This window comes from Podarcis bocagei (genome assembly GCF_964188305.1).
Source record: "Podarcis bocagei genome assembly, chromosome: 3".
Classification (NCBI taxonomy): domain Eukaryota; kingdom Metazoa; phylum Chordata; class Lepidosauria; order Squamata; family Lacertidae; genus Podarcis; species Podarcis bocagei.
In genome coordinates this window covers 63,953,575-63,968,922 of record NC_138127.1, presented here as the reverse complement: position 1 = coordinate 63,968,922, position 15,348 = coordinate 63,953,575, and the positions used below count along the sequence as shown (strand labels likewise).

Here is a 15,348-nt window from a genome sequence, read left to right as displayed (position 1 = left end):
ACAAGCGTGACGACACGTCCCGCCTGCCAGACATCTGGAAATTAGCCCTCCCCACAAAAACCGACACCAGAACCAGAGGCACACAGAACGCCATCTCCAATCAACCACACCAGACCCAAACCCAGACCCTCTCCACAGATAAATTACAGACACCATCCAGTAGCCAAACCATAGTGGCACCTCCGGATGCTGCACCCCCCTGCAATCCCTACACAGATCTGGCTGGCACAGGGCACAAAACCACAGCTCGCCCCTATACACGAAGCCAAGCCAGAGCACAACTAAGTGCAGTACAGCCATCTTCTCAGAAAAACTTTTCACAAGCTCAAGAGGTCAAGACACGAAAGCTTTAGCAACTAATCCACACCTAATGACCCTCCTAAGTGGTACTCAGAATATCACTCAAGAAATCACTCAAGATATCCCTCAAGTAATTAATGAACAAAAGAAGAAAAGGCACACTAACCTGGGAACTTCCTCTCTGCCCAGAACGTTGGAGGCTATACACCACACCCCCTCAACAGTATTTATAGGAACTCAAACACTGAGATCCTGCTCTGTTCTAGTAACAAGAAGCCGAAAGCACCAGCCTGAAGATGACGAGTGAGACCTCGTCGAAACGTCGCCTAGACACCCCAACTCTTACACGGGAAGACACCCGAAGACACCAAAACCTGCATATATATATATATATATATATATATATATATATATATATATATATATCAATTTACAAGTCATATATAAGCATGATAAATCACATTTTCTGGCTAACATGCATCTGGCCATCAAACAGACACGTGTATAATGTATTACTGTGATTAAATGGATTAGTGAAGGAAGCAACTCTTAAAAGCCAATACAACTGCTAACCTAACAACTGTCTGCACAATCTTCATTGTGTTATATTGTTACCTTTGCCTATTTTTAAGATTCCAGTTAATTAGTGTAAGTCTGTGTGTGTGTGCACCATAAAATTATACCTCAAAAATTGCGGTGGCTTAATGTTCCACTACAGTATACAAAGCCTAAGAACCAAGATTACCTAGAACCAAACATTCACATGCAAGAATCCAAAACCATAATCAGTACGCAATCAACCCAACACTTCTGCCGTAAAGTTTTGCTTTGGAGAAGAATTTTGCTTTATTTAAATCTGGTTCAGAAAGGGATCTGATATATTTCCTTCTGCTATATAGAACAGAGAGAGAAATTTCTTCTGTCCATGCACTCACTATTCAGTTACTCATTTTCCAAAACCCCAAGATATGGAAATTTAGCTATCCTTTTAAAATCAAAACTAGGTGCTGAAATTTACTTGTCACATAAGTGACAGCAACCCAGAATGGTTTTTATAATCTTTATGCTCCTTACCAGTCTGTTGGGGTGTTTTTTTTACTTAAAATGATTTGATATTTCTTTTATAGGATATGCAACATATTTATCTAACAGTTGCAGTTTTAAAGAAATAGTAAAAATCAGCCTCCCCCTGAACAGCAAATAATATTCACACTACTTTGCATAATAATGTACACATTATAAAGAAGCCAGCAACCATGACTGCATGACTTCACTGTTATCTACTTGTGCTGCTAAATGCATTTTCCTGACATACCCACACCTCTCCTTTTCCTAACTGCAGCTCCTTGTTTTTCTTGGACTTGCAGTTAGATTCACAATTTAGATTCATAAAGCTTTTAACAAATATTATTATCCACTTTTGTGCTTTTACATTTTCTATCACAGTATTTTATTTATTGATGGAGCAGTTAAAATAGTATCAACTATAAAACACTGGGGAAAACCAGTTCATTTATTTAGGACACACTCCTTTATCTCTGGGAGACGAGGATTTGAATAAACAGCCATTATTGTTCTTATAATAAATTTAATTTAACTCCTTTCCTCCTACGTAAACCAGAGCCTCTAGGAATAAAGTATTTTCTTAACTATAGACAAATTGTTTCTAAATGTTTCACTGATTCTGTTTGTGATACTGAGTGCTTCACACTTGAAATGGATCATTGCACCGAGTACAGAAGCTTCAATCAGCTAAATGATAAACAGCCCAAATGAGCTATTATAGGCAATTGAGTAATCTGAAGTAGTTTAAGGAAGCTGCAATTGCATATATACACACACAACAGCCTGAAGGATATTATGGTCGTGTTTATCATCTAATGCAAAAATAGGCCAGCTCTGGTGGTAAGTCGCTGCTATCTTTTATCTTGTTTTTGACACCACACAAAAACTTTAAAGAAAGACTCCCAAGGGGATCTAATGTTTAATGTATTTCATGCTGAATTATGAAAACTGTATAGATCTTGACTGTAATGCTATTTTTTATTCTGAATAGCTGCAGAAAAATTGTATTTGTTTTATTTATTGTATTTGATCTTATATAATATCTTATCTCTTTTCCTCCAAGGAGCTCAAAGTAGCACTCATGGTTCTCTCCCCCCCCCCCCCGGTAACCACCCAACAACCCTGTGGCACCAGTTAGACTGAGAGTCAGTGGGAGGAATTCAATGTTGCGCTCTTCTGATTGTTGCATCAGTGCAAGTATTTTGGCTTGCAAATAGAACAAGCCCTACCTCTCCCTTCTCTATTTTCCAGGGTTTCTCCGAAGCCCCCTAAACCAATTTCAGGTGCATGGAAGGAGGTGGGGCAAAGAGAGGGGGAAAGACCCACAGCTGAATCCTGCCCAGTGATTGACCCAAGGTCACACAATGAGCTTCATGACAGAGTAATTTTAACCCTGGTCTTTCAGGTCCTAGTCTATATATCCCTCAACCTTATTCCACTTACTGGAAAGTAAAAAATGAATAAGCTGGAGGAGGGGGAATGACTCCCAAATGCATGGAAGCCCTTGTTAGCAGCCCTGTGTAGAACCTTTTAAGACTAAGGCTGCAATCCTGTACACATGGGACACGGGTGGTGCTGTGGGTTAAACCACAGAGCCTAGGACTTGCCGATCAGAAGGTCGGTGGTTCGAATCCCCACAACGGGGTGAGCTCCCGTTGCTCAGTCCCTGCTCCTGCCAACCTAGCAGTTCGAAAGCATGTCAAAGTGCAAGTAGATAAATAGGTACCACACCAGCGGGAAGTGAAACGGCGTTTTCATGCACTGCTCTGGTTCGCCAGAAGCAGCTTAATCATGCTGGCCACATGACCTGGAAGCTGTATGCCGGCTCCCTCAGCAAATAAAGCAAGATGAGTGCCACAACCCCAGAGTTGGCCACGACTGGACCTAATGGTCAGGGATCCCTTTACCTTTACCTAGGGCTTACTTCTATATGTGGTTATTGTACCACACCAGCCCATATAATAAGTGCTTATATGTTTAAGGTTAAGGTCAAGTGCTTATATGTTTAAGTATTTGCACAACTACAATGTTAAGCAGCAATGTTCTTTATTGGGGGGGGGGGGAGAATGAGGGAGAGAACCACAACATGTTGAAGCCATAATAATAATAATAATAATAATAATAATTTATTATTTGTACCCCGCCCATCTGGCTGGGTTTCCCCAGCCACTCTGGACGGCTTCCACAGAAACCAAAAAACACTAAAATATCATACATTAAAAGCTTCCCTGAATAGGGCCGCCTTAAGATGTCTTCTGAATGTCAGGTAGTTGTCCATCACCTTGACATCCAATGGGAGGGCATTCCACAGGGCGGGCGCCACCACCGAAAAGGCCCTCTGTCTGGTTCCCTGTAGCTTCGCTTCTCGCAATGAGGGAACTGCCAGAAGGCCCTCGGCGCTGGACCTCAGTGTCCGGGCAGAACGATGGGGGTGGAGACGCTCCTTCAGGTATACTGAAGAGTATATACAACTCTTCGTCCGCCAGAGAGGCAATTGTAAGTACTGCTTGGTTTAATTAGGTGCTAAGTATTTGTACAACTGCAATACCTCAGTGTCCACAATATTGTTGCAAGGGAGGAGGATGGAGAGCAAATCAGAAGTTGTCCCCCCCCACACACATGATATCCTCAGGCCCTAAGATGTCTTACCAGGGCTGGATCTAGACACATCAAAGAAGTGTTTCAGTTCAACACGTTGTAAACTCATACAAGGAAATCCGGTTGGGAAAGACAGGACTCCACAGCGCCATCTGGTGTCACAGTGTTATACTGCATATACAATGCATTTAAAACACTTTTTCTTTACGAGTCCCAGGTCCAGAGTCCATCAGTCGCCGTGTGTGCCAGCTGCAGTTTACATGACTCAACCCAAATTAAAGCCCAAGATTTACTGCTCACCTGCCCCAGTTGCTCACTCTGCAAGATTATTTCTCCAGTAGTGCAGTGACTATGAAACCACTGCGACTTGTGAAGCATGAACAGCAGCAAGTCTCCATACAAGCAATGAAGCATTCCCTTCACAAAAAAGTATTCTCATCTTCTGCTTTTTTCTTCGGATAAAACGGCCTTGCTTGTCTTGGGTTGATATCTACCCAGTTTCCTTCTCCTTGTCATTTCCTAGCTCCTATCCTCATTGTGCTTGTCCTTTAGCTCCTTTAGTTTTTGCATCTGACTTATGTGATAAAGCAGTTTCCATGCACTCTTCTTCTTCACCATCATCTTCTCCATTTTCACCCTACCCATCTTTTTGTTTTAACTCCATTGTCACTGTTTCTTTTCACTTCCTTTTCTCTCAGTGAGACCCCTTATACATGCTTTAAAAAGACTGCTCTTTCTTCAACCTTCCCTTTTTCTTAGGCTTTCCCTTTCTACTGGGATAATCCCACCACTGAGGGCTAAAGCCAGACATACTGGAAAGAGCTGTAAATTATTGGCAGAAAAAAACCCATAATGTCTCCACTTTATGTTGTACTTCTGAACTTAGAATTGGTTAGATCTGTCACCTGTTCTTTCCTATATTAATTTTTTACTAAATGCATCTTAGTTTTCTAGATGCCTGAGAAGCACCTGCTATTCTTAAGTCTTTTAAAAGAAACCAACTAAAGAAAAAGAAATGGAAATATGATTACATGGACATCTTACTTATGGACCAACAGTGAAGTACTGGGGAGGATACATTTGCTGTTTAATTAAAATTTATTTGCTAAATAATATTTTATAAAACTGCAGAATACTGAAGTTACCTATCCTTACATATTTTATTACTGGGAATTATTCAGTTACAAGTGAGCAGGACAGATGAAATCCTCAGAACCACTGCTATTATAATGAATCATTAATATTCCAATTAATTTTTTATAATGATGAATAATACATTCAAAATGATGACTGACTGAAAGTAAAACATTAGTCTGCACCACAGTGGAGATAATAAATTTAATTAAGGTTGTGCTGAAGGATTCTGTAGACAGAAAAAAATAATAAAGGCCTTATATGCAAGATTATTTTAGTATATTTCCTTTACTTGCCAAAATTTAAAAAAATTATTCAAAACTAAATAAATAATGAACAACAGCCCACAGATAACTACTGCTGCTTACTTCCTTTTAACAAATTAAATTGTCAGAATTCACTGAATCCTTTTTTTGCCTCAACTGATTCCTATAATGCAGGGCTATCCAAGAGGTCGATCATGATCTACTGGTGAATCGCGGGGTGCCCCTGCCAATGGCTTCCTTGAGAAAAGCTCAACAACTTTGATGAAGCTTTCCCAAAAATAGCTCAACAACTCTGGTCAATCCAATGGATAGATCACTGCCAGTCTTTTTATAGTGGTTGTAGATTGTAGTCTCTTGGAAGATGGACAGCCCTGAGACTTCCGGGTTGGCGCCATCGCCGAATGGCGGACTCCCTCCGAGCTCCGGAGGGAGTCTGCTCGGCAGGGGCTGGGTCCTACCGCGCCAGCGACGCGGGGACCCTTAAAAACCATGGGCACGGAGCCCGTGGACATGGGTGACTCGGCGGGCACCGTTAGCGCCCTCCCGACTCGTGAAGTAGCCTTTTTAAAGGCTACGGAACGGGTGCCGGGGAGTGGTGTGGTGCTATGAGTCCTCTGCTTTCCCTGCCGAGCGAAGCCGCATGCCATTCGACGGAGAGCGCTGACTTCTTCTATTGAAAATTCGGACTTAAACAACAACCCGTGAGTAATTTGGAAACCGGGTTTAAAAGGAGAAAAAAAGGAATTTTTTTTCGGATTCGGCACGAGCAGGGGAGATCCAAAAAGGAAGTCAGTCCCCCCCCCATTGTAAACATTCTAAAACAAGGATTGGGCAACCAAGGTCGAGAGAGAAGCGTATTTTTGATAAAAAATTATTAATTCCACGATGGAAAATTATAAGAACTGTGCTGGAGGAGAAGAGTGGAGGGTGAGAATGAAAATGTAACCCCCCCAGGGAACCGGGGCGATTCGTGAGAGAGCCTGGTGAAGAGAGACGGAGACTTTGACAGCTGTCAAAGTAGCTGTCAAAGTTGGAGAATACAAAGAGGACTTTGCCATGAGGACTTTGCTGGTTAGTTTTGCTACAATGGAATCCAAAGGCTGTGCAACTATTTTTATCTTTTTATATTTTTTATTTTCTATATCTTTTTATATCTTCTTGTATACTACTTTATTTTGATTGGATGTGTTTATTGAAAAAGGGAATTCGTGGAAGGAAACTGGGGCGGACCTTGGGGGAAAAACGTTCTTTCTGTTAATGATGAGGGATGGTGGAATGACTGTATAATTTAAATTGAATAGTGGGTTAAACAAATTCAGTTTTAATTTGGGAGTAAGAGCTTGTAGAACCAATTAATGAAAGGGGAATACAGTTGGGAGGGGGATGGGGGAGTCCCAGAAAGTAGACAATGAAAGTAAGGTTAAGTGTATTTTATCTTTCTTTTTTCTTTGTATTTCTATTTTTATTTTTTTTTGGAAACTATAATAAATATGATTTTTTTAAAAAAAGGAAGATGGACAGCCCTGCTATAGTGGAACCCAAAACATTTTAGGTATAAAATGTTTTTCTTCAAGAATCTTTGTCTGGCAGACTCCCATTTGATAGCACAGATCATGAATATAGCCATGTGAGGAAAGGTGATTTCTGATAAGTCTCTGCTGTGTAGATCCTGGATCCATTTTCACCTACGACTGTCTCAAGAGCATGGGGATAGGGACCCCGATGTAGGTAGCACTTGCTTCAAGTACAGCTTGTGAAGATTGGAGGGTAACATCAGCACCAATGAGACTGACAATAGTCAGAAAAGGATTCTGCAGACAATTTAAAGACATACAAATCTCCATGATGCTTTGCACTAGTACCAACTGACTGGCAATGGCTGTCATATTAGCTGTTAATATGCCATGAAACTTGAAAAGGACAAATATCACTTGGATAAGATGTTATTTATTTAACCTCACTCTCAACACTGAACACCTTGCACTAGAAAATTTAAATTAGCATTCTTCCGAAAAAGGAAAGGCGGCAAATTAATCTAATTCATGTATTTTCTCCACATGCCCATCAATAAGACAACAATACACAAGCAATCTGTAATACATGGGCTGAAATAACATCACATGAGCAAACTTCCACCTACAGCTCCTCCATCCTCAAAATTAGCTCTGGAGAGTCCAGAGTAGATTTTGGAGAAGTAGGGAGGAGCTGTAGGGTGAAGGAGAAGAAGGTCACACAGCCTTCCTCAAAGGTTTTTGTATGATAGTTGTTCAGGATTTAGTTTGTCATTATGTATATTAACATCAGGTTTATTTTGCTGGGTATAATATGTTGTGAATTATATAAGAAAAACATAACGTGCTGGAATGCAACTCAACTCTGCCTGCTGTAACACTTACTCTGCATCACAGAGGACAACATTTCAACAAGAAGAAAAGGTCTGTTATGTTGGTAATGTTCAACACTGCATTAGAACAAGACAGTTTACGGTACCTTAGAATTTGAAGTGGATTCCAAGAAGCAGAGCCTGTTGCCAAATCCTTCTGCGGCAAGGCACAATTTCTGTTGTTCTTTGTGAACAGTAGCAGTGCACTGCAGAACCACTTCATCATCCTATTGAAGGACAGAGACAAAAAAAAAAAAGAACATTGTTAGAACTCTTATGCTACAAAAACTTTGGGATGCATTTCCAATTTCCAAATACACACTGGTCAAGCGTGGACAGCAAAAATAAATGCCAGAGTAGTTTTTATTCATTTCATTGAGAGCATGAATGATTCAAAAGGAAAATCAGCAGCAATGTAGTGAAGTATTGTCCATGCCAAAAACCAATTCCCAAACCTAACTACTCCCGCAAGCCAAAACACTAGGGAGTGATTATGTTGGTAACTCTTTCCATCTCACAATTCTAAAGCAAGACCAGAGCCTCCATAGAAGCAGAAGTCATGGCAACTGGAATGTTCACCCAGAGCATCCAGAATTCCTTTAAATCTCCAAGGGTAGACCAGCTCAGTGGGTCCCTTGGAGGTTTTTAAGCAGAGGTTGGATGGCCATCTGTCATGTATGATCTAGCTAAGATTCTTGCATTGCAGGGGGTTAGACTAGATGATCCTCGGGATCCCTTCCAACTCTACAATTCTATTATTCTATTACCTAATTTGGAAATGGCTGTTCCCACAGCACTTATTTTATTAATCTGTTTAGAGATTGTTGGTGCTGTGCAATAGGCTCTATCTGGGAGCACTTACATACTATGGCTTAACTAATCATAGGGAATAAAGTTTAATTAATTTAAATATATTGAGACAAATGGAAAACTAAATTCTGAACACAGAGGATATTAGAGGGTTTAGATTTGTAATACAGATTAAAACCTTTATGTATATAGTAGCCCTGAGCTTGTCAAACATAAAGACATGTGGCTAAGGCATAAAATCATTACTATCATTTTGATCAAGAACAAGGTTACACAACAGCACAGAGATAATATAGGCTATGTGCATCAACATTGCACAAAGTCTCCAAGTCTTGCCATTAATCTCATCTTTGCTGTCCTGATTCCGGAGTTGCCAGATTGAAATGAAGCACTGAGAGAATATTAATGTGCTCAGCATTGACAGCTTGGTATCAAAACTGTCTTTTGCATAGTCAGCAGAGCACTTCTACTTCAATCATGCAACTGAGTTAAAACTGACTATGCATTTATCTGCAATCATAACTGTAACCCTCAATTTGTTAAGTGACTTCCATGAATCCACAGTCTTTAGCAATACTTGAAAAGTGGATGGAAAGGTTTGTGGATGTGCCTCATATTATTGCTGTTTCTCACTTACCGTCTTAAATTCTCTATTGTGCCAAGTCACTATGAAACAATGTCAAATTGCTTTTAGCAGACAGTGGCATTAAGTATGTGCTCTTGATTGATTCCCAATAAAAAATGTTCATGCAACTGATCATATTTTCATTAGGGATGACTCATACTAATATTGTTGCTGATGTGTTTTTGAAGTTATAGGACCAAAAAAATCAAGTTGAGCTGTCAGATATGAACAGTAATTGCAGTATCTGCTTGAGGTATTGCTTAACAAGAGCAAGCCTGGTGGTTCTGAGTGGGGCTGCTCAGACTCGGATTCACTCTGAAGCTGGTTTAGCCACACACACACACACACAGAGTAGCTGTCAAAACCACATCTACCTAAGAGGGAGTGCTAGAAAGACCCTTACCATATGCTTTATCCCTGTTGTTCATCTATAGTATCTGAAGGTTAACATGAAACATCCCTAGTGACATATGTTCTCCAGATGTTACTAGATACAGTTCCCATCAACCCCAGGAAGCACAGCCAACGATTAGGAATGATAGTCACACTAGAAGTTTCAATAGATGGAGAACAATCCACAAAAGAACATTCTAATGCAGGACAATACTGGCCATAAACCAAAACACTACCCACGACTGAAATAAGCACCTCATGGTCTTAGGCAAGACACAACATTGTTACCTCAGCCTCAGCTCATCAAATATAATACAGAGATGATGCTGAACTACTTTACGGAGCCATTGTAAAGATTACATATTAATGTGGCTTGATTTGAACACTCCAAAGCCTGCTGCAGAGCAGGCAACATTTGCTGCTATCAACAACTGCAAACTCATTGATGGCTTGTGTCACCCAGCGCAGGAAGAGGTCGCAGGCTAATTACAGAGTGGTTATTCACTCGGAGGGCAAGGTTACTCAACTGAGCAGGTCCATCAGAGAGTTGTCATATCCAACCAAGAGCCTTTTGCACAGGTAGGATGACTGAAATTTTGTCTCACAATCTGTAGCTGCAGTGTGCACATTTTGATGGACCCGGGTGGTTAGAGTGTAGTGCTGATAATGCCAATGTCATGGGTTTGATCCTCATAAGGTTCATTTGCCTATTCCTGCATTGCAGTGGGAAGGACTAGATGACTCTCAGGGTCCCTTCCAACTCTACAATTCTATGGTTCTACGAATGTCATCCAAGTCCAGATTCATCATTTGTTTGCTCCAGACAAACCACAAGCTATAAGCCATAGAACAAACCATAATTACAGGTCGTGGTTTGTGTGGAGTGACGCAAACTACGAGCTCAGATTCAGATGGCAGTCTCTGCCATTCCACGGCTTAGCTCAGAGCAGCGCTGCAGCAGCAGGGCCAGAGAAGGAATGAAGCAGCTACAGCCTCCTCTCTGGGAACTCAAACGCTCATACATTCATGCTAAGTCATCGTTTGGTTTAGCATTACATTCAAACCAGGTCACTGCAGTATGGCTAATAACATAGAGTGATTTGTTTATGCACACATAAATTACTTGGAACATTAGGGTTATCACTACTGCAGATCATTCCGCCTGACCTGGCCACCTTCACTAGTGCTACAGTAAAGTATTTGGAGAATGCCATTTTAAAAGTGAAAAAGTTGATTTAAATTAAAAGTACATGATGAAATACAAATCTTCCGAGAATCTGGGTTGATGTGTTGCCTGCTTTCCTGGAAGAAACAATGTGGCTTTCATAAATGACATGGAATGGAAAACGGCCCAACATATTGAAACAATAGGGAGTCTTTCAAAATATATTACAGTACTATAAATTTCACTGGCACTCATTTATAATCCACATGATTACGTACAGGCTTAAATTCAAACTCTAATCATGTACGAGCAGAAAATTTGCCATCTATTTTTATAACACTTCAAAGGAAAATACTGCAGTGTATATATTCTACTCAGCTGCATCTACTAGCTTCAAAACTGTCATGTTTGAGCACATAACTCAAAACTTGCATATTGTCATGAGTGCCATGGAGGTGTTGTGGAGGGGGGGGGAGTGAGACCCTAAAAAGGTGTAAGAGGATCTTGGAGAGTTAAAAGGGTCCCAGTGGTATGGGAGTAATGGATTCCAAACCCCAATAAATGCTAGATCCAGGAGAGGGTCCCAGGATAGCTGTCAACCTTCCCTTTTTTTGCGGGAAATTCCCTTATTTCAGAGCCGTTTCCCGCTGCTTCCCGCTGCTATCCCGGATTGTTAGATATCCCGTAGACTGTCTCCGGGACAGGTGAGGCTGCTGATCCCTTCTTTTCAAATCTGAAAGTTGACAGCTATGCTGCTGATCCCTTATTTTCGAGGCTGCTGATCCCTTATTTTCAAGACTGAAAGTTGACAGCTATGGGTCCCAGTGGGTTAGCGGGTGGAAATTTGCCCTCCAAAGAAGATTCAGGCAAACTCTCAGAAGGGCCTCCCATTAACTCCCTCCCAGAGATGCCTCCCTTAGCTTCTTCAGCCAAGGACCTGCCTGTTAAACAGGAGTCTCCCTGTTCATGGGACGCAGCTGGGAGTAAATCCAATGCTGATCTGGCTTGCATCTCACCTCCCTCACCTAGGACACGGACATGCCAGCACTAGCATGCAAAAACCTCACCTAGCCAGCCCACTAGAAGGAGCGCACATTTGCAGTCGGCCTCAGGACTCCAGCCACATGGTGCACTAAATGCTGTGCCTGCCCCATCCTTCAGAAGGAAAGCATAGGGAATACAGTGGTAGCTCGGGTTACATACGCTTCAGGTTACAGACTCCGCTAACCCAGAAATAGTACCTCGGGTTAAGAACTTTGCTTCAGGATGAGAACAGAAATTTTGCTCCGGTGGCACGGCGGCTAAAGTGGTGCTTCAGGTTAAGAACAGTTTCAGGTTAAGAACGGACCTCCGGAATGAATTAAGTACTTAACCCAAGGTACCACTGTATGTCACTTGTTAGCTCGTGTCTAGTCATGCCTTTTGAGCTCTCATGCCTTTTGAGAGCGAGTGTGGTGTAGTGGTTAAGAGTGGTAGTCTCGTAATCTGGGGAACCGGGGTCGCGTCCCCGCTCCTCCACATGCAGCTGCTGGGTGACCTTGGGCCAGTCACACTTCTTTGAAGTCTCTCAGCCCCACTCACCTCACAGAGTGTTTGTTGTGCAGGAGGAAGGGAAAGGAGAATGTTAGCCGCTTTGAGACTCCTTAAAGGGAGTGAAAGGCGGGATATCAAATCCAAACTCTTCCTCTTCTTCTTCTTCTTCTTCTTCTTCTTCTTCTTCTTCTTCTTCTTCTTCATAGAACTGCTGATCCAACAACCTGTGATTTGACTTATGTACCGTTCTTTCTTGGTCCCCCAACCAGTGTTCAAAACTCCCATTGTTCTAGGCACATTTTGTGACAGGGAATTTCATTAGTACAAGCGGTTTCTGAGCTTTGGGTGCAGTACTGCACCTAAGATTTCAGATTAAAACTGCGGAGTGGAAGGAAAGGAGGCCCTTTTTCTGCCTCCCTGCCTCCAGCTAGTCTCTGAAGACTGGAGAAGAGACCCTCCTAACAATATTAGGGGAGTGGGCAGGAGAAGGACTAGACCATGTGAAAAACGAAAATAATATTTTAGCTGCAGTTCTTTCATTTTCACCTTTGTATTCTTGTTATAAAAAAGCAGAGCTAAGCATTCCATTGTTGCGCCCATAACCTAGGTTTAGGGTGCCATTTAGCTCCTAGCTTTCATATCTCAGTGTCTAACACTGCCCCCAACCCTGGCTCAGTCAAAGATAAGACAGCATAACTTGCTTATCCTGGCTCAGCGTTCCAGGGGATATTCTAAGGGCAGGACCAGAGCAGGAAGATTAGGCTACATCCTAAACCAGGCACAGGCAAACTCCGGCCCTCTAGATGTTTGGGACTACAATTCCCATCATCCCTAGCTAATAGGACTAGTGGTCAGGGATGATGGGAATTGTAGTGCCAAACATCTGGAGGGCCGGAGTTTGCCTATGCCTGTCTTAAGTCCATTCAGTGTGATCACGTAACCTGACAACCTGATGCAGGACAATACTGAAAGGCTTGTTTTCCTTTGCTAGGCTTAGGTAGAGCAGCAGCTGAACAGGCTTTGGATCTGTTGTACCTTTATGGAAGCCTAATTTACACTGGCTTGCTTCTTGTACACAGGATTGCTCACCAAGTGATCAATGCTAGTAATAAGTGTGTGTGTTTAATTTTACCCACACTGGGAAACTGATTGGTGACTGTTTTCCAGTCGGTGTACATACATTTGTTACATATTACCATACATGCAGATTTTAAGCTTTATGCTGTGTGGATCATTTTCTGTGCAGAAAAAGCACTGTGTGAGAGAAAGGTCTGAGATTACAACAAATGATGTTATAAAGTAGTTTTACACTGAATCAGAAATTGACAGCTAACACACCAACTACTACTGTATCACAGTAATTTGTTTTTAACAACAAAAACACCCTCCCTTACTTAAAAAAAACCAAATCCTTAGCAGTTCCTGTTATATAAAGAAGGAAACGACAGCAAGCCTGAGATAATAAGACCTACATATTACTTACTGCAGTTATTAAAAATATATTTAATTTGGCTGATGGTTTTTCCCAAATTGCATGTTTAGAAATAACCAGCAAGTCATTAAAACGAGAGGAGCTGCTTCATGTCCTTGCAGCCTGGAAGTGTCTGGGGAAATGTTGACAAACTAATTCTAAACACTAACAGGCGACACAGATTGAACCTTTGACCTAGTTGCCAAAGCATTTTGAGAAATGCAGCAATTTACTTACATCAGTGTTACTGCTGTTGCTAGCTCAATTATCAGGCCATGGAAGTATAAGAGCATTTTTTAGTAGCTCATTTGTGGCATTTTTAAATCATGTGTATCTTTAACCAAGATTAAGAACATTCTTCTGCACAAGCTAGTTTGGCTTCCAAGCCTATATTAAAATCTTCAATAGATTTTGACTCTAAATATATACTTCACTGTTAACATTTTATCCTTGAATAGTCTCTATTGGTTCAAAATATTTTGACAGGTTTAAAAGAACTTTGTAACATTGCACAATATTGTATTTCGGTTTACTTGGATCTGTCATGTACTTATAGAATCTGAAGAAACATTGTGTTTTTGTGTAAGGATTTTTGCATTAAAAAAAAATACCTGTTTCAAGTTGTTCCATGCAGCTACAATTCCTCTTTTCTCTAATCAGATCTCATAGCGCTATACTCCCGACACAAGAATGTTCAACCCCATTTTCTTTTCTGCCAGGTCTATTAAGCCTTCACACTCTCTATCTGTCATTTGCCCTATCTCTAACATAGCTTCCTTCAATAGTGAGTAAGATAATGTGGCAGATTCAAGAAGCCTCAGGGCATAAAGTCCCTTGGCTTTCCATCTCCTGGGACCTCTTCTGATTCAGCTTTAGTGTTCATTTCCTTAACTGCCCACACAACTCCTATTGTCCCTAGGGCCTGTGTGAGGGTTCACCCCAGGCAAATTGACCTTACACTTCTCTCTCAGATGCCTGCTTGTTTTCAGATAGTCCATTGTTCATGAATTCAGCTTCCTGTTAGAATTTTCATTAACATTTCATGAAACCACAGCAGTTTGGCTGCTCACTTCTATAAGCTTCATCATCACCGCACCACACCACCATATCATTACTACTTTGAAACGTAGACTACAGGCATGCAGCCAAATATTTTAACTTTCAGCCTTCCTTTGCTTTGCAGCTCCTGGCTGTGCGAACATCTCCCTTTTGGCAATTCTATCTCCCAGTTTTCCTATGCCTTTCAGAATCTGCTTTTTGGCCTTCTCCTGCATTCCATTAAATAAATCTAAGAAATACTGGAGGGTATGTAGCAAATATACAAACCACTTTCCAAATATACAGTAGATGTAGGGGGAAATAACCATTCTGGGGGATTTCTTAAAACTACCATTTTAAGAAATTGTCCAATAGCACCTTAGAGACCAGCTAAGTAGTTCTGGGTATAAGCTATCATGTGCATGCACCAGACCCTTATATATAGTGGGAGGGTGGGGTGCGGTATTTCTCAGAATATATATAAGGGTATATAAGGGTACATATATCAGAACTATATATAAGTGTCTGGTGACTTCTGTTTCAGTGTATCTGAAAAAGTGTGAATGC

The 15,348-nt window shown here is 41.2% G+C and overlaps 1 protein-coding gene across 18 annotated transcripts in view; it reads right to left on the bottom strand.

The window, feature by feature from the left end:
• RYR2 (ryanodine receptor 2) overlaps positions 1–15,348 on the bottom strand; it is a 246,048-nt gene that overhangs the window by 195,742 nt on the left and 34,958 nt on the right. For all 18 annotated transcript variants that reach the window (XM_081187964.1, XM_081187977.1, XM_081187974.1 and 15 more), the window contains exon 2: positions 7,854–7,973. In XM_081187964.1, the coding sequence (XP_081044090.1) occupies positions 7,854–7,973 (120 nt within the window). The remainder of the gene's footprint in view (positions 1–7,853; positions 7,974–15,348) is intronic.